The 21,949-nt window shown below is 45.0% G+C and overlaps 2 protein-coding genes across 7 annotated transcripts in view; one reads left to right on the top strand and one right to left on the bottom strand.

Moving 5' to 3' along the window:
* Positions 1-43: 43 nt before the first annotated feature.
* On the bottom strand, positions 44-11,718 carry Alg11 (ALG11 alpha-1,2-mannosyltransferase). 6 transcript variants are annotated; one of them, XM_029531860.1, is made up of 4 exons: positions 10,844-10,899; positions 9,686-9,916; positions 5,876-6,807; positions 44-3,882 (listed from the first exon to the last, which is right to left on the bottom strand). In XM_029531860.1, exons 1-4 carry the CDS (start codon positions 10,885-10,887, stop codon positions 3,596-3,598), a joined length of 1,494 nt encoding a protein of 497 aa, XP_029387720.1. In that variant the 5' UTR covers positions 10,888-10,899; the 3' UTR covers positions 44-3,595. The 6 variants fall into 6 exon arrangements, with proteins under 6 accessions (XP_029387720.1, XP_029387721.1, XP_029387722.1 ...); XM_029531861.1 differs by lacking the exon at positions 10,844-10,899 and adding an exon at positions 11,682-11,718 and having other exon boundaries at positions 3,274-3,882; XM_029531862.1 differs by lacking the exon at positions 10,844-10,899 and adding an exon at positions 11,548-11,614 and having other exon boundaries at positions 3,274-3,882.
* Positions 11,306-21,949, top strand: part of Atp7b (ATPase copper transporting beta) — a 75,136-nt gene continuing 64,492 nt past the window's right edge. The window contains exon 1 of the mRNA XM_021219276.2: positions 11,306-11,645. Within this exon, the coding sequence (XP_021074935.1) occupies positions 11,562-11,645 (84 nt within the window). The 5' untranslated portion in view covers positions 11,306-11,561. The remainder of the gene's footprint in view (positions 11,646-21,949) is intronic.

The raw sequence follows: 21,949 nt of genomic DNA, 5'->3' as shown, positions 1-21,949 counted from the left end.
TACAAACAACACCAAAGGGAACCAGCAGGTTGCATTTATGTATTTATTTGCATACATATGTAGCAATAATCATTAAAGAAAAAGAGACCATGAATTCCAGAGGTAGAAAGGTGGGAAGGTAAAGAGGAAATGGAAAGATGATGTAAAAACATTTTAATTGAATGAATGAAATCACCTGACACATTTAGATACAATTTTGTATCAATAGCTCTACATCACATTTAGATATAAATATATTATACAAAGACTATGTAACATATACTTCACAGCTGTGGTATCAATGTAAACAGGAATTTGAACCCCCACTGTTGTGAACTCAAAACTGAATGCTTGGACCACACAGGGGAAAATCATAGTTGTAGTGGACTTAACCACCGAGAAGCCTCACAGAAACAGATAAAGATGAGTCTCAACATTTCACATAGTACCTACCTGAAAAAATAAACATCTGTAAAGCATGATTAGGAATGCTGTAAATCATATGCTTTTAGCCCATAAACATAACCTTGAAAAGTCAGTGAAAAAGTGCTTCTAAGAAATTGAGAATCATTTTTTCTTTCACCACATTCCCATCTATGATCATTCCAATTTCTAGAATTACTTTAAGTTACTTTAGTCCTATTACTTTGTGTAGGCTGTGTGGTTTACCTCAAAGACTGGCCTTAACATAAGAGAGTGGGCCAAGAGTCAGACTACGAGGCCAGAATCCTGATTCTGTCATTAACCAGTTTTGTGACAATGAAGAAGTCAACTCAGTTCTTTAAATTGTTTTGGTCTGTGAAGTTGAAAACAAAATAGAGAATGTGGAAGGTCCCGTCCACCTCCAGTCTCTGAAATCTTTGTAGACTGAATTATCTCCAACCCCAGCTGAAGGTTTGCTGAGTTTCCACTGTAGTGAATCAACAATGTAACTGGGGATAGATAATGAAGCTAGCTAGATCCAAACAAAGCAAAAACAACCAACAATCAAACCCAACAACCAGCTGGAAGAGACAGGGTGCCTCGTCTGTACGCTCAAACACAAGTGTCAAACTGTGGGCAATTCATTTAACCAGAAGGAACTATGTATGTACAGAATGGTGAATGCTGCCTTTAGTGTCCCATCTGCACACACACAACTGTACACACATCATTTGTTGCTGTGCTGTGGCTCAAGCTTGCTCACATGTTACAGGCAGCTTCCTACAGAGTCACAGCCTCAGCCCCACACATGTGCCAGTTATGCAGAATAGAGGCCAGGTGAAATTTATACTGATTTTCAGCTACCGACTAAGAAACCAAGAAACTACAGAGTTGTAAACACATCTATCTGTAATAATGGGAGTGCAGAAAACCTTTACTAGTGGTTACTTTTGTAAAAAAAAAAAAAATTGTAAAAATTGTTTTTATAGTGTTAAACTACTTGGTAAAGAGCCAACAGACCTCTATATCACGTGTTAGGGACTGTGATCTCACAGTGAAATCTCAGTCTAGGAAAGAGTCCTCAGTGAAATGCATATTCATTTAGAGAGAAAATGTGTATGTTGGCATTAGTTTGTAGGCCATAGTTGTAGAACTGTATACTTTAAGGGTCTAGACAGATGTTTATAGATTGTTGTTAGGAATTATGCTGGCTTAGTAAACAGTGGCTGTTCTCTAGTGCTGAATAGTTACTAGTTGAGCAGGTTGTGTGTCCAATTAAGAGCTGTTGGTTACTGTCAGTGTGAGTGCCATGCTGGTTTTTGATGTGGTTTATGGGTGGGATAGCTGGGTCAGTCTCTTGGCTGCCCTCCCCTTTGGAAGCTTGCCTGGCACCTTCCTACTATGAAAGCTAGTCCGGGGGCAGCAACATCTCCATCTCTCTCTCTCTCTCTCTCTCTCTCTCTCTCTCTCTCTCTCTCTCTCTCCACCTTCAGGTCAGTTCCAGCTCAGGGGTCTTTTGGCCTATTTCTAAAGTACACTGTGTCTTCAGCAATTGGGGCTTATCTTCCACCTCTCAGGGTAACCAAGGGCAAAAACAATAGGCTGTATGCTTCGGGGAGTCTCTTGGACAACCCTGGGAAATTAACTCAAAGGAAGCTTCTTGTCTCTGGTGTTGGGTTTTTCGTTAGGTGGTCTTTGGCTCATATCCAGAAGAGAGAGAAAAAGTTCATTAAAACTATATATGTGTATTTATACCCAGAAATATATATGTATATACACTATAAACTATAAATACAGGTCAGTTTCAGAAAAGTAACTTAGCTTGATATTCTTTTGAATGAATTGAGGTTGACTTTTAGCCTTAAATGGGGCTATTAAGAGATGAGAAACCCATACAAATCAACTGTGGTAGGTACTAAACAAAACCCAATTCCCACACAAACCTAGTTAAGGGAGTTAAGGGAAAGATTACTACCCGTTTTGACTTTAACATATCTGCACACACCCATGAAGAAATGAGTCCACCCCATCTCCTGACTGACACTTTAGGTGTAGGGTTAGAGATGCCTGTTTGAAGTTTCTTTTTCCTTTTAAGAAAATTAATAGGTATACTTAAAAGGGTCACCCACGCTGTTATTTCGGGACTCCTGGGGTTGAGGTAAAGTAGCTCAGGGGTTAGAACACTTGTGTATCATGAGCGTGGCTCTAGGTTCAATCTCTAACCCTAAACCCACCCCTCGAACAGAATTTAATCAAAAAATTTAGGAATACATTTTGAGAGTGCCAGCTGAAAGCCTGCTATTTTTCTCAGCACTCCCCTTTCCTTCAGAAGGCAGTCTTTGAGACCAGCTCAGTACCACTCGGTGGTGATTAGCATACACGTCCCTGCTCCTCCTCACAGTCTGAGGCTCTACGTGGTACTCCAGCATCATAGAGCAGATTAAAAACCCAGGAAATATTATTTTATGTTCTCTCAAGCACAAGTGATTTGAAAAGCAGGGTTTGGGGCTTAGGATGCAAGGTTAGGTAGGGGCTTAGCTCAGTCGGCAGAGTGCTTGTCTAGACTGTAGGAGCCCCTGGGTTCCATCACCAGCACTGCATACACGGGTGTGTTCTGGGAGGTGGAGGCAGGAGCACTCAAGGATTAAGACAAGGAAAGGAAAAGATTAAAAGATGTATGAGCATATGAAAGTTTGATCGGTAATTTTTTTTCTTTGAGATCTGTACTGTTCAGATTTTGAAACAGTAAGTAAAATCTGTACATTAAGCTACATGAAGCTGGGTGTAGTGGCACACCTTTAGTCCCAGCACTTGGGAGACAGAGGCNGGCGGATCTCTATGAGTTCAAGGCCAGCCTGGTCTACAGAGTGAGTTCTAGAACAGCCAGGGCTATACAGAGAAACCCTGTCTCAAAAAAGAAGAAGAAGAAGAAGAAAAAAAAAGCTACGCGAGATTGTGAAATTACTTTTTCCACATAAATTCTGCCATTTTGTTAACTACTGCATTGTCTATATACATATTGCTGAGAATTGCTCAGGCTGCTTTTATTATGATAAGAATAAATTTAGAAGATATTTACAGGTGAAGGTGTTTCCTTTTACTTTTGGTGCTGGGGATGGAACTCGGGACTCGCACACACCAAGCACAGGCTCTCCCATGACCTACAGCCCCAGCTCCATGCTATATGAAATACCTAGACTGTAGACTGGGCACTAAGTAACTTCTCCATGGAGCACAGGAATGCTACTTCAAACTCCTGGTCGGAGAATCTGCTGATAGACGCTCTAGCATTCCTCCTGATCTGGAGTCTCTCTTCTGCAGACAGAGAAAGAATGTGAGCCATTCTGTCAGCATAACCTTCTTCACTCTCAGCCAGAAAGCCAGTTATCTGTCCTTCATGAGGAATGACAATGTCCAGCTTTGGGCCTCCTGAGTTGTGTGCAAGGATAACTGTGCCAGCTGCCATACACTCGACAACTCCTGAGAAAGAGAAGAGAAACCACATGCCTTTACGTTTTGGTGAACATGAACCTTCAAATATTTTGAGCCCCGTGAAACATTTGGTTGAGTATTTCTGAGTCTAGAAATTTGCTTACCAACATGATACAAAGTAAAATGCTGTTAAGGGCTGTGTGCGCCTGCCTGTGAATGGACCCATGGAAGCCACAAGTTGACTTCGGCTTGCTCTACTGCTCTCCACTCCCTGTGGAGACACTCACTGATTTGGAATCTAGACTGGCTGGCCAATGAGCTAAAGATCCACTGGACCAGTTGGTCTCAACCTGTGGGTCACAGTCCCTTTGGATTAAAGGACCCTTTCACAGGAGTTGTCTAAGACCATCAGAAAACAGATATTTTACATTTTGATTCGTAATAGTAGCAAAATTATAGTTATGAAGTAGCAACAAAAATACTTTTATGGTTGGGGGTCACCATGACATGAGAATGGTATTAAAGGGTCACAGCACTATGAGGATTGAGAACCACTGCCCTAGACTAGCACCAGTGGTAGTGGTGAGTCACAGGTATGATGCCACCTTTTACACAGGTGCTGGGACTGGCCTAGGTCCTCATGCTGCCCAGTGAACTCTTACCCAGTGCATGAGCTCCACACCACTCATGTTCATGCTCTTTAGTCCTTAGATGGAATCTACAGAAATGTTCTGTAAAGTCAGTACACTGGGGCTGAGGGTGTAGCTCAGTGGGCAGAGTGCCTGCCTAGCACATATGAAATCCTGGGTTTGAACCCTAGCACCACAGAAAAACTACATGTGATGGTGCACACCTATCCCAGCCATTGGGAGGGTGATGCAGGAAGATCAAGAGTTCAAGGCCATCAGTTACACAGCAAGTTCCAGGCCAGTCTGAAGTCTGAGATTCTGTCTCAAAGAAGGGAAAAATGAATATACTACACAGAGTAGAAGGCTAGAAAACACTGTCAGGATGACAAAAGATTAACAAGTATCAGAAACAAGAGGAAGGAAAGACCAAAAGTAAAGTTTTCAGATGCTGATAACAGCAGCAGATAAAAGTGTAGCGGCCTCAGAGAACTAAGCGTGCTGCTGCTCACAGGTGCACAGCTGCCTCAATTGTGTCCGGCAGCAAGATGGGTCGGGTAAGTTTCTGTTGTTGCGGTTGTCTCCTGTCAATTGATGCGCACGAGGGTGTAAAGGCCTCGCCCCAGCCTTTCCTAGCTGTGCTTCTTCCAGTCCTAAGCAGACCCAGCAGTGCTGCTCTCCTCTAACTCTGCTCAGCCTACCACGCTTCCACCTTTGCGTCCTGTTCTCTTGCCACACTGCTTTCCTTAGGACACGAGGGCCTGGGGCCCAGCTGCCCTTTCTTTTTGTCACCAAATACCAGCTCCACATTTCCAAAGCACACTCCACCACCTTTTTCTGCAGCCGCCCTTTCTTCTGCCTGCTCACCTGCTCCTGCTCAGTTCTTTCCTGAGGCTGCTCTGGTTCTCACTCTCCCCATCTTCACCACATCTGTAGCTGCCTGTGTCACTCTGTATTAGTCAGGGTTCTCTAAAGGAACAGAACTGACAGACTAAGTAGAGGCTTCCAGAACAATACCCTTTTATCAAAACAACCGTAGTGTTTTGAAGGAGAATGTTTCTCATAAGCTCATATATTTGAATGTGTGGTTTCCATTTGGTGGAACTGTTTGTGAAGGATTAGGAGGTGTGGCCTAGTTGGAGGAGGTGTGTCACTGGGGGCGGGTCTTGATGTTTCAAAAGACTCAAACCAGTTTCCGTGCATTTTTCTCTGGCTTCAACTTGTAGATCAAGATATAAGTTTTCAGCCACCATGCCTTTGTGCTGCTACCATGGACTCTAACCCCGGGAAATCAAGAGCTCCCAATTTTTCTTTTCTAAGTTGCCTTGGCCATGTTTGTCACAGCAACAGAAATGTAATTAGGACCTTATGCACATCTTGCAGTATCGAATAATTTGTTAAAAAACAAAACTCACCAATCCCAAAATGCTCATTCCACATAGTATGCAGACCGATTGTTGCTTCAGACAAGTAATTCTTCAATTCATCGAATGAAATGTTTATTTTAAATTCGACATTTTCTTGAACTCCCAAATTCTCAGACAGACTTCTCAGTTGGTTTACTCTAAACTCATCATCTTTGTTGCGACACCCTCCAATAAGGACAAGTTTAAGAGAATGGCCTGACTCAGCTGCCTTCTCATTTAGCAATTTAGCAAAGGCTTTGATCTGCAAAGCATGATTCTTTTCAGGTCTGAACTGGCCAATGGAAACCAGCAAATGCCCTGGGGTCACCTTCTTCTCATGTAAAGGGATGTCCAGAAATGTCTGCACATCACAAGGAGGATAAACAATGTTAGTGCAATGCCCAACCTTCCACAGTGAGAGGATGTGGTTTAGTGTCCAAGAAGAATTAACCATGACTATGTCACTGCAAGATCCAACAAGGCCATAAATAAAAGCAAATAAATAGTAATAGATGAGCTTTGCTTTGCTGAGAAGAGCATTGCTGCTAATAAAAGCAGCATTATTAAATCCAGGATTCTGATTCTTCACCACAGACAGCATGTCAGTGCTGATCGTGGGATAGTGAACATAGCTTCCGACTCGGCAACCTCCCACATACTTAAACAGAGGGAGTGTGAAGGCATATCCCATTGAGTCTATGTAAACATCAGGAACGCGCTGCATCAGAGCTTCCCAGCCAAGAAGGATGGATCCAAGACTTTGGCCTAGCAATGTGAAGTGAGGATAGCGGGAATCTTCCACAAGGTAGCGTTTCCTTAAGAAAACAAACTGTACTGGGTGAGCCAACTTGATGTTAAACCTTCTGAAAGCACCGTCTAGTATCTGTTGACCACTGACATTAATGTCACCAGTATACACAACATAAACTGCTTCAGGATACCTGAAATAAAATGTCATTAATTTAGTTTACAATTAAGCCAAATGTTACAATTTCCTTATAATCATAAGCAAACTTATTTTTATACTAAAAATGTTTTCTACCATTTTTCATTCATTGAATTTAAACTGACTCCATCCCTCCTCTGGGTTTCTACTCTTAATCTTTCAGATGAGACCCTGTGCTGTGTTTTGACTGTCACCTGCAAATTTGTCTATTGAATTCTAGTCTCTAGTAGAGGGACATTAGAAGGAAAGGGACTTGTAATGGGGAGACCAGGAACTGTGCCTTCTTAAAGTGGTATGTTTTCGCTGCTGAAGACTGAACCCAAGGCCTTGTGCATGTATCACATACACTTCACCCCTGAGGTCCACTCAGACCCTCTGTGGTATCTTGTAAGAGGACTAAAGGAGTCTGTTCACCCCATCACAACATGAAAATGCAGCAAAAGGCAGTTATGTACAGCGTCACATCCTCTGGCTCTTGACTGAGGATTTCCCAACCTCTGGAACTATGAGAGATAACTTTCTTTTGTCTATAAAATATCCAGCTGAAGGTATTTTGTTATAGTTAGCTGATGAGATTAAGATATCATGTCTAACTATTTGCCATTCTTTCTCTATGGATTTTAAATGGGGCAAACACCAATATAAATTTCTGACATATTAGATGTTTTCATTTTTAGGACATATTAAAAATGTTTATTTTAAGGAGTTTAGCTGTAGGGCACTTGCCCAACATACACAAGGTCCTGAGTTCAACCTTTAGCATCATAAATCAAACAAATGGGTGGAGTCCCTTCCTATAAATTGATAATGAAATAAAACAAAAAACTAAGATTCATTAAAGTTGTCTTGAGATAGAATCATCATTCTATTTAAGGTTTATTTTTATTTATGTGTATTGGTTGTGATTGTGTGTGAGTATAGGTTACATGTATGTAGGAACCTCTGCAAGGCAGAAGCAGGTGTTAGATCCCTTAGGGCTAGAGTTACAGGCAGTTACCAAGCATGCGACTTGGGTGCTGGGAACTGACCTGTCCTCTGGAAGGGCACCAGGCGCTATTAACTGCTAAGCTACCCTCCTCGCCCTGATAGAACTATAACTTTAAAGCATTACTTAGTATTCTCCCCTTTCATTTGTAACACACCACCACCACCAAATATGTAAGCTACAGAATGAAGTTTGACTGGCTGGGGACAGTTAATCACATTCCTTTAAGAAATTAATTCCTGGATCTGGGGACATGTCTCAGTGGCTCAGAGTACTTGTTCTTACAAAAGACCTGGAATCAATTCCCAGTACCACACAGTAACTCATGAGGATCCCATGCCCTTTCCTGGCCTCTGTGGGCAGAGCATGTATATTGTAGACTTGTACATGCTGGAACTAATACACATAAACCAAAATGAGATAAAATCCTTAAAAAATTAATTTCTGTATTAAAAGTACAGCTACACATAGATCGTTTCCTTGCTGTATCAGCTTTCAGACTTCCTCAGCTACTTATCTAGTTCGAATATAGCAAATTCTTTTAAACACACTGTAGGTAACATACACACATAACTAACCCTGGCTACTAACATAATAATACAATGCAGACTTGGGCCAGTGAGATGACTCAGTGCCAGCAAGTATGAGGAACCACTGTCTGCACGCCAAGCCCACAACACAGTGGCAGCCACTCGTAATCCCCCCACTCTGGAAGGCAGAGACAAGTGGATTTCTGGGCAAGCTGCCTAGCTGGATTGGCAGGAATCCCAAGGTCCAGGTTTAGCTAGAGATCTTGCCTCAACATAAAGTGGAACGCAATGGAGGAAGACATCCACTATCAGCTACAGGCCTCTACATTCACATGCACACATGCATGCTCCCCCAAAACTATATACTTATTTATTTATTTATTTATTTATTTTTGGTAACAATTGTAAATTTTTTTCAATTAAAAAGCATGCCAACTAAGGAAAAAATTACAACACTTAAGATAATTTGAGGTTGCTTCTCTAAGGGAATCTGGGGCTATATTCTCACCTGGATAGGTTTCACACAGACCCCAGAGATTTATATATTTTATAACATTCTTTAAAAAATTATTTTCAGGTGGGTATAGTGGTGCACACCTTTAATCCCAGCACTTGGGAGGCAGCGGGTTTGAGGCCAGCCTGGTCTACAGAGTGTGTTCCAGGATGGCCAGAGAGCTTCATAGTGAGACCCTGCCTCAATAAAACCGAAAACAAGTAAATTACTTTTCATGACGTGGTTACCCCCACCTGTTCTCCCGTATACCACGCACTTAGATTATATCCTGTGCCCCCTTATCCTATCATCCTCCCCAGCCCAACAAATCTCTTCTTCCCAGCAAGCCTTTCTCCCGCCTTCCTGTCTTTCTCCGGTGTGTGGGCATTTAGTTAGGGTTGCCCGGGTGAGCCCAGGGGGAGAGTTTTAAACAAAGGCAACTTACTAGTGGCTACAGCACAAAGCAGTATGACTCCCCCATCTCCAGCAAGGATTAACTGCTGTTAGCATTTCACTAATGGGACACTGTGAGTTCCTCTCTACCCAGGATGGGATCTTGAAGGGTCTAGTCTTAGACAGGTTTTGTTCATGTAGCTTAAGTGTTTTCATCTGAGAAATAAAAGCATGTTTTAAAAGCTAGCTGCTTTTTTTTTTTTTTTTTTTTTTTAAATTCCCATTTTGAGAGGAACTTCTCATGTTGCCCAGGCCGGCTTACGACTCCTGGGCTCCATTGATCCTCCCACTTTAGACTCTAGGGAAGCTGGGCTAACAGCTGTGCAACACTGAAATCTGTGGAAACTACAATTTACTGTGATCTTAGCAAGCGGCAGTGCAAGCGTTTGAGCTAAGAAAGATGCATACCTACTTTTTCTGCAGGGCTCTCAAAGCACACCACAGAACTCTCTCTCCTCCGCCGCCTGCATTACAGTATGGATGGAAAAATGCAACCACCATTTGGTCTTTTCCGTTTTTGCTGGTTGACACTGACTTCTTCTTTCTCTGTAGATGTCGCCTGATAACCCAAAGACCAATGACCAAATATACACACAAAACTCCGCATATCATCAGTCCAGGAAAGAAGAGTGAATAGAAAAACCTGAGATAAATAAAAGGTGAAAATCAACCTGTTGTCAATTTAAAAAGTCAGCTACAAACTAAGGTTTACTTTTTACACATTTGCTTAATATTAAGTTCTGAAGCTCATAAGTCTGATAAAACAGCCAATTATTTTTTTTTCCCTTAGTGGTGATGATTGAGGGCCTCACAGATATCAGGCAAACACTTGATTCCCAGCCCATATATACCTATTTAAACCAAATGTTTTAAAGAAAGGTAACTGCAATCCAAAGCTATGGATTACTTATCAATCACCATTATAATGCAGAAAATCTCTCATTACAGTGTACACTGTACAGGGATGGCAGCATTCCATTTATCAGGAAAAGGCCAAGAATGTGCTAGAACAAACTAGCCTATTCATATTTTTAGCAATCACTACAGACCTTGAAGCAGAAAGCTCAGAAATGAAGATGTAATACAAACTCTGGCAAGGATGCATGTGTCCACTGCTCTTCGGAACGGTATTTCGCTAGCTAGAAATGTTCAACGTGAACAGAAACACGTATGAACTTAGGTAGGCCTTCATAGGACGGGAACAACTTTTGAGATATGGAACGACTACAATAGTAGTGACCACCGGGTGGTTAACATTCCTGTTTATTTCTACTAACTTCATGTAACTCTTACATAAGAAACGCTATGTATCTCAAAGACAAAACCAGTATATTTACAACTTTAAACATCAACCAGGAAAGAAGAAATCAACAGATGGTCAAGGAGCAGAGAATCAACCAACTGGTTTACGAAGCAGCAGGTTTAAGGAAACCGCTGATCGGCCAGTAGCGAGGCATGCGAAACAACCGAGGTAAACCGAGGCACGAAGAAGAAAGCGCCTCTACAGACTGTACCCGGACTGCCTCCAAACCCTCCACGCCCTCGTGAGCTCAGGCCACCAGATCCTCACCGCAGCACGGCGTACACGCACCAGCTCCCTGTGTCCGTCGCCATCTTACTCCACCCTCCCCCGCTCACAGCCCGGAAGCGCTTGCCTGTTCTTCTATCCTATTGGCTCCTGAGGAAGCGTGCGCCGTTAGCCACGCCCCCTGCCTACACGCCTTCCTGCAGGTTGCCCAATAGCCGCTTCCCACAGGCGGGGCGCACACGGGCCCATCCCACTTGGGCCACGCCGCTGCGGTGGTGGGCGTGTGGGGAGGCGTGGCTTGTGATGGACAGCCGGCTCTCCCGCCCCTCCCACCCCGCTCGCCCCGCCCACTTCGCTCCCCCCTCCCGTCTGGAAGCCCCTTGGCGGGCGCCCCGCCCCGCCCCCACCGCGGCGCTGGCAGCCGGTTAGGACCCAATGGGAGGTCCGGGCGGGCGACGAGCTAATCTTCCAGTACAGAGTCCGCTCTTTCCCAGGTGTCGGCGAGTCCCCAGCGGCCGCAGGAGCGGGGCGCGGGGTGGAGAGGGGGCGTCCTGGAACTGTGGTCCCCGCTGCACCCTATCTGCAGCGCACCGCGGACCTCGCTGTCCCGAGTCCGCAGCGCCGGGGCTGGGCGATCTGAGCCCTGTGATCCCCAGGAACCACGGATGCGCGTCTTCGCGCCTCCTCTCCCTGGCTTGTAAAGTCGCCCTTCCCTCTCCCCCCCCACCCCCCCGCAACCAGGTGACCTTTGGGCTCGGGGATGGATCCCAGGAAGAACTTGGCGTCTGTGGGGACGATGCCTGAACAGGAGAGACAGGTCACAGCCAAAGAGGCCAGTCGGAAAGTAAGTTTCCTTTGCCCGATCGCAGCGTGTACGCACCTGCCCAAAGCGCTTTTCTCCTCGGTTCCTCCAGGCTCGTGACTGTGGACACGTACCCCTGAGAACCCGGGAGGAAAGCCCTCTAGATCAAGGGTGCCGCTAGCCCTCTGGTGTACAACCATTTGAGCCCAGCACTTTCCCCGGTTCTTATTAAAGAGCTCTTGAGCGTGGGCTTGCTGTGTAAAAACTCTAGTTGCGCCTGGGAGTGCTAATACCTCGCTAATGCCTGACTAATGCTCCTCAAAAGGTCTACATCCAAGTCCTGCAGCTTGAAGGCTTTTATTTTAATAATACAGGAGGTTAATTAATGCAGCCTCTTAGAGATGCAAACAGCGTAGAATATTTAACACGAAAAGCAGGTCTGTTTTTCTTTTCTTTCATGTGCGTTTTCAATCAGCAAATACTTGGTGAAACTTGTATAGGTTGCAGGCATATGTTGAATTCTTGAAGATTTGTGCATTGTTTTAAAATATTTTGTCTAGCTTAATTGAAATCACGTTTTATGTTCTCGGACTTTTTTTTTCCAATGAGCTATATTTTGTAAATTGTTTCCCAGAGTGTCGTAGGTGTCCCCATAGTCTGTTGATGGTTCCCTTGTGGGTGGTCATGGCGATTGCTTCCTTTCTTTCCCTGTTGACATGATCTTTGCACTTGAATTTTGTGTGTGTGTGTGTGTGTGTGTGTGTGTGTGTGTGTGTGTGATGGAGGTCAGGGGCATCTCTCTGGACTTAGTGCTCATTTTCCCATCATGTGTGTCAGTGTGTCAGGCCATCGGGTTTAAAAGCTAGTGCCTTTACCCACTGAGTCATCTTGCCTTACTTTCACTTGAATTTTTTTTTAAAGCATTTATTTATTTGTCTTATGTGTATATAGGGAAGAAGGGAGGGGGAGAGAATCTAGGTGTGAGAGGTCAGCAGAAGATGTCCAGGAGTTGGTTTTCCCTCCTTTCAGCAAACAGGTCCTCAGGCTTCAAGATGGTGCATCCACCCACCGAGCCATTCAACTGGCCTTGCACTTGGTTATTGATATAGAAATTAATACTGGGCATATTTCTTTAGGTCTGGATTGCTGGACTGGAGCTTGCTCCTTCTGTACAGGTCTCTGAAATTAATTAATCCAGCAATTTTACCCAGCACCCCTTGTTAGTGAAATTCATGTAGACTCTGGTGTGTAGGAATGAGAGGGGTGTAGGTTTAAGGATGGGCAGGGAGAGAGGTAGCTGAGTAGGTAATTCTTAGAGTGTGAAGACAGCCCACACTGGGTGGGGTGGCCAGAGCTGAGAAGGAGATGCCCCTATCTTTGGCAGTGTCTCCCTGAAAGAGTAAAGTCTTTATCTAATCAGGTGAAATTGAAGACCTGCTCCTCTGTTGAAGCAGTCAGTTAACTGCTCTGTTTCTTGTTGGCCTCGCCCGCTTCTGAATTCCACTGATAATGGTAAAGTCACTGAACCTATTAGACGCGGGACGTTGTATTAGTTTTTACTCCCGTGTGTTCACTCATTCAGTTCTTAGGACCCGTGCCACTTTGTCTTTACTCTGTCTTTGCGGTGCTGAAAGACAAACCCACGGTCCTGTGTTCATGAGTGTTCTGACACAGATTTTTTGCTTGAACTCTGTGCTCAGGACCTCTAGCATTCTGCTAGTGACTGTTCCCAGCCCCCGCCCACCTGCCCAATATTAACTCTTATCATTCTATTGCCACTTTGTCCTTGCTGTGGTTCAGCACGTGCTTTTTTTTTTTTTTTTTTGGATATTGTTTCAGAAATGCTAAGGTCCCAGGGTGCAGCTATGATTTAAGACCTTTCCTTTAGGGAAGTTTTCTTTCCTATAGAATGGCTTAGGGGTGCGATTGTAAACAAATGGCAGGAGTAGGTGTTGGGGGCACAAAGGTCTTTAACTCACAGAGAAGCACTAAGAGAACCAGAGATGTTAATCAAGCTGGAATGTCTCCTCAAGGGTGTGTGTGTGTGTGTGTGCGCGTGTGTGTGTGTGTGTGTGTGTGTGTGTAAAAATCAAATACCTTCATTCCATCCAGAAAGCTGAGGGTAGATTTTGTTAATGACCTGGTGACCTATTTGCTATCTGTGGAGGCAGACTCACCCACCTTTTGCTATAGGGGCAGACCTCACCCAAATTCCCCAGAATGCTTATCCCAGACTTTTCCCTCCCTAGACCTTCACCCACCTTTAGGGGAGATGTCAGGAGTACTTTATGGCCTGCTGAGCTCTACGATCCTGTGAAACCACACTAGATTCTAGGCCTTTTAGCTAAAGAATCTACCTGCCTTTGCGGTCACATGTAGTTTGCAAAGGAACTTCTATGTTGTCACACTTTAAGCTTTACTGTGCACCTGGATTGAAATGATTGTTGCCTGGAAACCCTTACCAAAAATTGTGTTTTAAATATTCTGGCTGCGAACTGCCTGGCATTAGACTCCCTGAAGTCTAATCCAGGTTGGGGAAGTCAGTCTGAACCAGGTCTTTATTCTCTTCTCTTTGTGGGTTCAATTCCCCTCCTGAACACTGCAGGGTCCCCTTCAGGTAAGGGAATGGGGAGTGATAAGGATGATTCTGTTTCAGTGGTGATCAGACAAGCCTCCCAGGGCAGATTCCCACTGGACTAGAGATCCCCGTGGTTCAGATTGCAGGGAAGCATTCTGAGCTGCCACAGTGTCCAAGTCCCGAGGCACAGGTTCGATAATAGGAAACACAGATCTGATCTTTGTCCTGCCCTCCTGGACCTTGAGATTTCTTTATTCAGAGTGAGAGGAAAATGCTTTATTGTTCACAAGAAGAACCCTTCAGCTTCCCTGGGGTCTGTTAAGAGGCAGGCATTGGTGTGCTTTATAACTGGGGTCTGGTCACCAGAGAAACCAGCCGCATGGTTTGGGTGTTAGAACTTTCAGTCCCTCCCCACCCCAACTTTTGAGGGGGTAAAGGGACTGGATTAGTTAATCACAAATGACTCATGCTTTTTATCAACCCTGCCTACCAAGCAGAACCTCCATAAAACCCCTAAAGGATGATCTTGGGGGAGTTTCTAGGAAGTGAACCTTGTGAAGATCCTAGGTGTGGGGGTGGCCTGTCTACAGAAGGCGTGGCATCTCTGGGGTGCTCTGAGCATCTCCTCCACTTGGCTGTTCTTGCATTGTGTCCTTAATAATGCGTTTCTGTGAGCTGTTGTAGTGAATTATCCATCGTAAGGTCCTGCATTCAGATACACCACAAAACCTGCAAGAATGAGAGACTGTTAGGTGGTCCCATGGGGTCTGTGCTAACCTCTCAGTGTTAGAACTGTGAAAGATATCCAGGCCATGTTGGCGGGGAAACTCATGCAGATGTTAAATAACTCACTCAAGGTAGCTTGTTAATAAGAGAAAACATAGCAGTATTTGGTTCTAGGTCAGCCTGAGCAGCGTTCTCAAAAACACATGGTCTTTGGGGCTTTTTGATACTTAATCATACCATCTAGTGTTACTAAACTAATGGATTTGGCTTAGTTTTTTAACTCTGAGCTGCTTACACACAGGGACCAGCCTTACAGCATTTAAAATCTATCCCGTGCAGTATGCTTTCCAAGTACTGAGTGAGTTGTTTAGCTCCTACCCCAGAGGCCAGGAAGTCCAGGCAATAGCATAGGCTGTTGTGAGCTCTTAAGGGTCTGGGTATATTGAAGGGAGTGTGAACTGTATGTAATAATGTGGTTCTTTTTCTGAGATGGGAAGGTTTTGCTGTGCAGTGCCGGCTAGCCCACTACTTACCGTGTAGCCCAGGCTGATCGACCACAGTCTCCCTACCCAGTGCTAGAATTACAGGCATAAGTCACCACAGCCCGCTGCTTTCTTTTCCATGGTATGTAAAGGTACCTTTCGGTTGTTCAAGAATGAATGAATTATATAGCATTATTTCACTCTCTGTGTTTTTCTTCAGGGGGTTTTCTATGAGGCAGTAATCGCCAGGTGATATAGAGTCTTCGATGCCTAAATTACAGGTGCTCGATAACAAGCTGGCTTTTTAATTTTGTTTTTATTTGTTTTTACAGCTTTATTTTCTTTTATTTAATTTTTATGTGTATGAGTGGTTTTGCCTGCATATATGTCTGTACACCATGTTAGGTGTCTGGTGTCCAGAAGAGTGTGGCAGATCCCCTGGAACTGGAGTTTTTATTTTTATTTTTTTTTAATTTTCTTTATTTATATTTCAAATGCTATCCCGAAAGTTCCCTATACCCCACCCCGCCCCTGCTCCCCTACCCACCCACTCCCACTACTTGGCCCTGGCCTTCCCCTGTGATGGGTCATATAAAGTTTGCAAGACCAAGGGGCCTCTCTTCCCAATTAGGCCATCTTCTGCTACATATGCAGCTAGAGACTCGAGCTCAGGGGGTACTGGTTAGTTCATATTGTTGGAACTGGAGTTTTAATCGAACCTCCGGATTAGCAGCCAGTGAGTGCCCTTAACCACTGAGCCAGCTCTGCAGCTCTGTGCCTGGAGTTTAAATGCTTTACTGACAATCACTTCAGTTTGGATCAGAAGAGGGGTGGTGTTGCTGCTCACTGATAACTTAACCCTAGTGCAAGGTGTCACCTTGGTCGAGTGACTCATTACTGACCCGATTTACACGAGAAAAGAACATGGGGGGGGGGGTGTAGCTCTGACAGTGCCTCTTCTTCCCTTCCTTTCTTTTTTTGTGATGTTGGGGATGGACTTCTGGCCTTAAAAGTTCTGTCTACACCTGCATCTCTCAGCTGTTGGTTTTTTTTTGTTTTTTTTTTTACGATAAGTTAAAGATGAAAGCAGATGGAAGGTAGACCCAGTTAAGTAAAGCGGAAAAGCTTTACCTTTCTTTGGGTGTGGCTGGGGCGTGTCTAGTGCTGTGATAAACACGGTGACCCAAAACAACTTTCTGGGGAAGGATGTATTTCAAATTACTGTCCCACATTCCACCCTGAGGGAAGGTACTCAAATAGGGCAGGAACCTGAAAGCAGGAGCTGATGCTGAGGCCATGGAGAGGTGCTGCCTACTGGCTTGCTCCCCCATGGTTTGCTCAGCCTGCTTTCTTATATCATCTAGTACCCCCCCCCCCCCAAGTCCCCTGTGCCACTCCCTGTGGGATTGACCCAACCACATCAATCATTAATTTAAAAACTGCCCCACAGGCTTGCCACAATTGAGTTTTCCGATTCCAGAATGACTCTAGCCCGTGTCGAGTTGACATTAAAAACCAGCCGCGGCAAGACGGAACCCAGGGCCTTGTGCTTGCGCACGGAGCTGCACCCCCTAGCCAAATAATGGCCAGAGATTGTGAAATCTGCCCTTTCAGGATGTAAGTTTTGCTGGTGCCAAAAAGTCCTGCGACTGAGTAGCTGGTTGCGCCAGCAGCGTGTTCCTTATCTCAGCTGTCCCTCTGACTTGTGCTTTACAGCTTACAGGCTGTCTGCTCCTAGGAGGGGCCTGCCCCAGTCTTGTCTCTTCTTACTCTTTCTTACTTGTAGAAAGAAAATCGTACAATCCGGTGTGCTGTCTTTAACTCTCCTCCCTGGCTTCACCGCCTCTCCCCAACCCCTAACTGTTATTTAGATCTACTACTTGGTTTTTGTTTGTTTGCATTTTTTGTTTTGTTTTGTTTTGTTTTTCCTCTTTCCTTTTCCTTTTTCTTTGAGGCCAGGTCCCAATCTGTAGGCTAGGCTGGTCTTGAACCCCCAGTCCTTCTGTCTCATCCCCCTCTACGAGTCACCGAGCTGTTCAAGCTGCTTTTTATCCTTTTCTGTGGAACTAGCGTACACATCTGGCTTCTTTTCAAGGTCATGTTCTTTGCCAAATACCTTTGATCTCCTCTTTACCTGTCTGGAATCTTGGACGTATTCCCCTCTTTACCTCCCTCTGTGCATGCAGCCATCCCCGGAGATTTATTCTGATGTCCCTCCCATTTGCCTTGTGCCCTGCCCTAGCTATTGTACCTGTTTCCCTTACAGAGAGATCCCCCCCCCCCCCCCCCCGCATCTCCCTGTTTTCACTCTTGGATCACCTCGCATTTTTCTCATTATTCTGTCAGTTCATTGGCTGTGAAAGAAATACATATAATCATGTATATCCAGTTATAAAATGTAATAATAAGTTACGCCTCTGTACCTCACCTGACCTAAGAAGAAGAGTGAAGCGTGGAGGGACCCAGAGAGCTCAGGGACACCACAAGAAGACCTACAGTGTCAACTAACCTGAGCCCGTGGAGGTTCACAGAGACTGAACCACCAACCAGAGAGCATACACGGACTGGATCTAGGCCCCCTGCACATATGTAGCAGATGTGTGGCTTAGTTTTCATGTGGGGCCCCTAACAACTGGAGCTGGGGCTATCTGTGATTCTATTGTTTGTCCTTGGGTCCCTTTCCCTTAGCTGGGCTGCCTTGTCTGGCCTCAGTGGGAGAGGCTGCACCTTGTCCTGCTGTGACTTGATGTGTCAGGGCAGGGTACCCATGGGGGCCTTTCCTTTCTCCTCAGAGAAGGGAGGTTTGGAATTGGGGGAGGTGTAAGGGGTACACTGAGAGAGGAGGAGGGAGGGGGCTGCAATTGGGATGTGACATGACTAAATAAACAAATTAATGAAAAAAGAAAAAGAGTATTGGAGCTGAGGAGAGGGTACAAGCACTTGGGCAAGCATGAGGACATGAGTTGGAATTCTCAGCATACATGTAGAAAGCTGGACGTGGCAGCAGTCACCTATTAACCCAGCCTTGTGGGAGGTGGGGACGGAAACAGGCTGATAGGAACTAGCTGACCAGCCGGCCTAGCTAAAATGGCTAGCTTCCATTTCAGTGAGAAAGCCTGACTTAAAGGAGAAGGTGGAGAGTGATAGAGGAAAGCAGCCTATGTCCTCTTCTGGTCTCCACACGTGCATGCATGGATGCATGCATTTGCACTCACACACATGGGCGCATGCACCTATACATTCCCACGCATGGATGCATGCACCTGCACACTCACACACATGGGTGCATGCACCAGCACACTCATGCGTGCACCTCACACACGACACATACACCTTTCTCCCCTGTAGTAGGGTTCTCTAGAGGATGAGAACCGACAGAATGACCCCCCCTGTAAGTGGGACTTTATTATTAGAGTGGTTTGCAGACCGTGGTTCCACTATTCCAATGGCAAGTACGAGAACACAATAGTTGTTCTGTCCGTGACGTTGGATGTCACAGGTCTTTAGTATACTCGAGAATTCTGAGGAAGTAGAGGCCCTAATACTAGTGAAGGATTCAACTTGGCAGCCAGAAGCAGGGCAAGCAGGCAAAGAGCACCGTAGATGAGAACTGCCTTTCTCTGTTTTGCATTTGTTTTAACCCAGGTTGTATTATTTGGGTTCAAACCCAGAGCCACAGGTAAACCAAGCACATACTCTACCACTGAGCTACCTGTAGCCCCTGTAATTCAACCTTTTGTGTTTAAAAACCATTGCCATGTGTATATGGATAGATGAACAATGTGCTATCTAGTTTTGCTGATGTCTAAGATCAATAAAAAAGAATGATACCAGTGCATTTCATGTTTTCACTAGACATGGCGGCGCTAACGTTTCTTCCTAGGTAAGATGCTCCGGAGGACTGTTGGCAGGTACGGGCGGTCTGTGGTCTTCCTGTAGGAGCAGTTGTGCTGTGAGCCTTTGCCGAGCCTGTTTGTGCACAGGCAGCAATCCTGTCCTGGCTTTTCAGCGCTTTCTGCCTTTGCCATCATCAGTGTCCTAAATCCTCTCCTCTACCTTCCACGAATGCCAGGGCGTATCCATTTTCTATGGTAGTATCCTTTCTCTGGCTTAAATGTTTTCGTTTTTAAGTTCATGTTGCAATGGAACCCCAGTACAACCGGATTAAGAGAGATGTCCCTTAGGAGGTTACTGAGCAGTGAGCAGTCCTCGTGAAATTGGGATTAAGTGCTCATGTGGAAAGTCTTAATGGAAGTGTTTGCTCCCTGCCTCCTGCTCTGTTCTTTCTCATCTACCAGTGAGGATGCTAGTTCTTCTCCCCAGAGAGTGCAACAAGGAACTGCCTCCAATAAAAAGCCTCTCTTACTAGACACCTACCTAGGCTCTGATCTGGGACTTCTTGCCTTCCTTATAATGGTGAGATATATAATTCTGTTCTTTTTAAATGACTGTGTTGTTTGTTATAGTTGCCCAGATACACTAAGAGATTGATAATGAAGAGTGTTGTTGTAACAAGTGCCTGGAATTAGGATGTAGGTAGAGGCTGGAAGAGTTTGGAAGATCAGGCGAGAAAAACCATAGAATAATCTAAACAAGGTGTCGAGGGTAGTTCTCTGGGGAGGGCCCAGAAGGGAGATATGTGTAGACACAGCTTGGATCTTCTTAGAGACATTTGAGTAGCTGACCAGAGTGTTGGCAGAAATGTGAGCGGAAAAGCTGTTGTGTGAGACCTTAAGTAGAAATGAGAAGAGTCTCACAGGGGACCGGAGGGGACCACAGGGAAGGCTGTCCTTCTTACAGCATGGCAAAGATGGCTGAGTTGTGGCCACAGAGATCCAGAGAGCAATGGACTAAGCTACTCGTTGGGAAGCCCACCATTAAGCCAAGTGTGGAGTGCTGCAGGGCCTCTCGTGATCTCTCAGAGCATGGAACCAGGATAGCGGCGCCATCCACAGGGAAGCAGAACCAGGATGGACCATCCTTAACCTGGCTGCATCAGAGGTGTGCCTGGGCGAACGCTTGATGGGAGATTAACGTGCATGGAAGGAAGCAAGATCCTGAAGGCATCTCAGAGACCTGCGAGGCTGCCACTCTCATTCCAGATCCTGAGTGGCAGGCCCTGCAAGGGACGTAGATTTCAAGACAGGGGGCCAGGGTTCCCATGGCACTTCTTCAGGCATGAAGAAAAACTTGTTTTTGCTGGAAAACCTCATCTCATCCCTTGACTCCACGTCACTAAGTAGGAACAGGCTGAGAGCACCTACACTTTGATTTTGTTTCTCCTGGTCCTCCTTTCTCCTTCTCTGCGTTGAGTGAAGGTGCTGAGTCACTCATGGTTCTTAACCTTTCCTCCCGAGTCTTCTAGAAACAGCAGAACCTTGGGAGATGGGAGAAATGATACTTTTGTTCACAGTTGCCCTCATTCATCTATGGTGGAGTTGTTGTCTTGCTGGTTTAATATACAGCCGTTTTTATGATCAACTGTAAACAGATTTCCTTGCATAAATGTTTCTTCGTTTGTTTAAAGTCATTAGGACTTTTTCCAGAGACCTGACTTTGATTTTTTTTGAATTGTTTTTTTTTTAAAAAACATATTTTGCCAGGTGATGGTGGCGCACACCTTTAATTCCTGCACTTGGGAGGCAGAGGCAGGCAGATTTCTGAGTTCGAGGCTAGCCTGGTCTACAAAGTGAGTTAGTTCCAGGACAGCCAGAGCTACACAGAGAAACCCTGTCTTGAAAAACAAAAACAAACACAAAAGATTTACTTATTTTATTTATATGAGAATATTGTATCTGTCTTCAGACACACCAGAAGAGGGCATCAGATCCCTCGATGCTCTCTGATGGTACTCTTAGCCTGTGGTTGGGAGGAGTTAGAGGTTTTTACATTCCAGAATGACTTACCTAACAGGCAAGGATGGATGTTAGATCAAGCAACAGTTATTAAAAAGGCTAAAGAGAACCCAAGAGAATAAGTTGTCTCAGGACCCAGCAATATTCCAGTGCTCCACAATCACAGAAGTTCATCCGTGTACTCAAATGCTGAGAAACTAAGTCCAGCACTGTTTTTAGCAGTGAGTGGGGATACAGCAGGTGGCAGAACAGCTTGGCCAAGGACTCCTCCCCTGTGGAGTTTATGTCCTGCCTATAGATATTTGTTGTCAGCCCACGAGTCAGCAAAGCATGTATGACTTCAGCACGTGTTGGCTGACTACTCTAGGGGTGGAAACGAGGCGGGGAGGGTTGCTAGGGAGTTGAGAGTGTCTGAAGTTTAAATGGAGTAGTTTTGGGGAAGTGAGTTAGGAGGTAATGTGTGAAAGAAGCTTTGAGTTGAGGATCTGCATGTGGGATGTTGGTAGGAAGAGCTTCTAAAATGAGGAACCAGGTAGTTCTAAGGAACAGGAAGATGGGAGTGGTCATCCCAGCACAAGGGACTTGTCTGGGACTATGAGATCACAAGAAAAGGGTCAGAGCACTCCACAGTCATACCGGTCTGTCTTAGTCAGGGTTTCTATTCCTGCACAGATATCATGACCAAGAAGCAAGTTGGGGAGGAAA

Source organism: Mus pahari, chromosome 19 (assembly GCF_900095145.1).
Source record: "Mus pahari chromosome 19, PAHARI_EIJ_v1.1, whole genome shotgun sequence".
Classification (NCBI taxonomy): domain Eukaryota; kingdom Metazoa; phylum Chordata; class Mammalia; order Rodentia; family Muridae; genus Mus; species Mus pahari.
Note: the sequence above shows the minus strand (reverse complement) of the source record. Positions and strands in the feature narration are given on the sequence as shown.

Coding starts and splice junctions, on each gene's coding strand:
- Alg11 (XM_029531859.1), bottom strand. CDS start 10,378: ATGCATCCTTGCCAGAGTTTGTATTACATCTTCATTTCTGAGCTTTCT. Junction 6,808..9,685: donor TTGAGAGCCCTGCAGAAAAA/GTAGGTATGCAT, acceptor ATTTTATTTCAG/GTATCCTGAAGCAGTTTATG. Junction 3,883..5,875: donor GAATGAGCATTTTGGGATTG/GTGAGTTTTGTT, acceptor TCTCTTTCTCAG/GAGTTGTCGAGTGTATGGCA.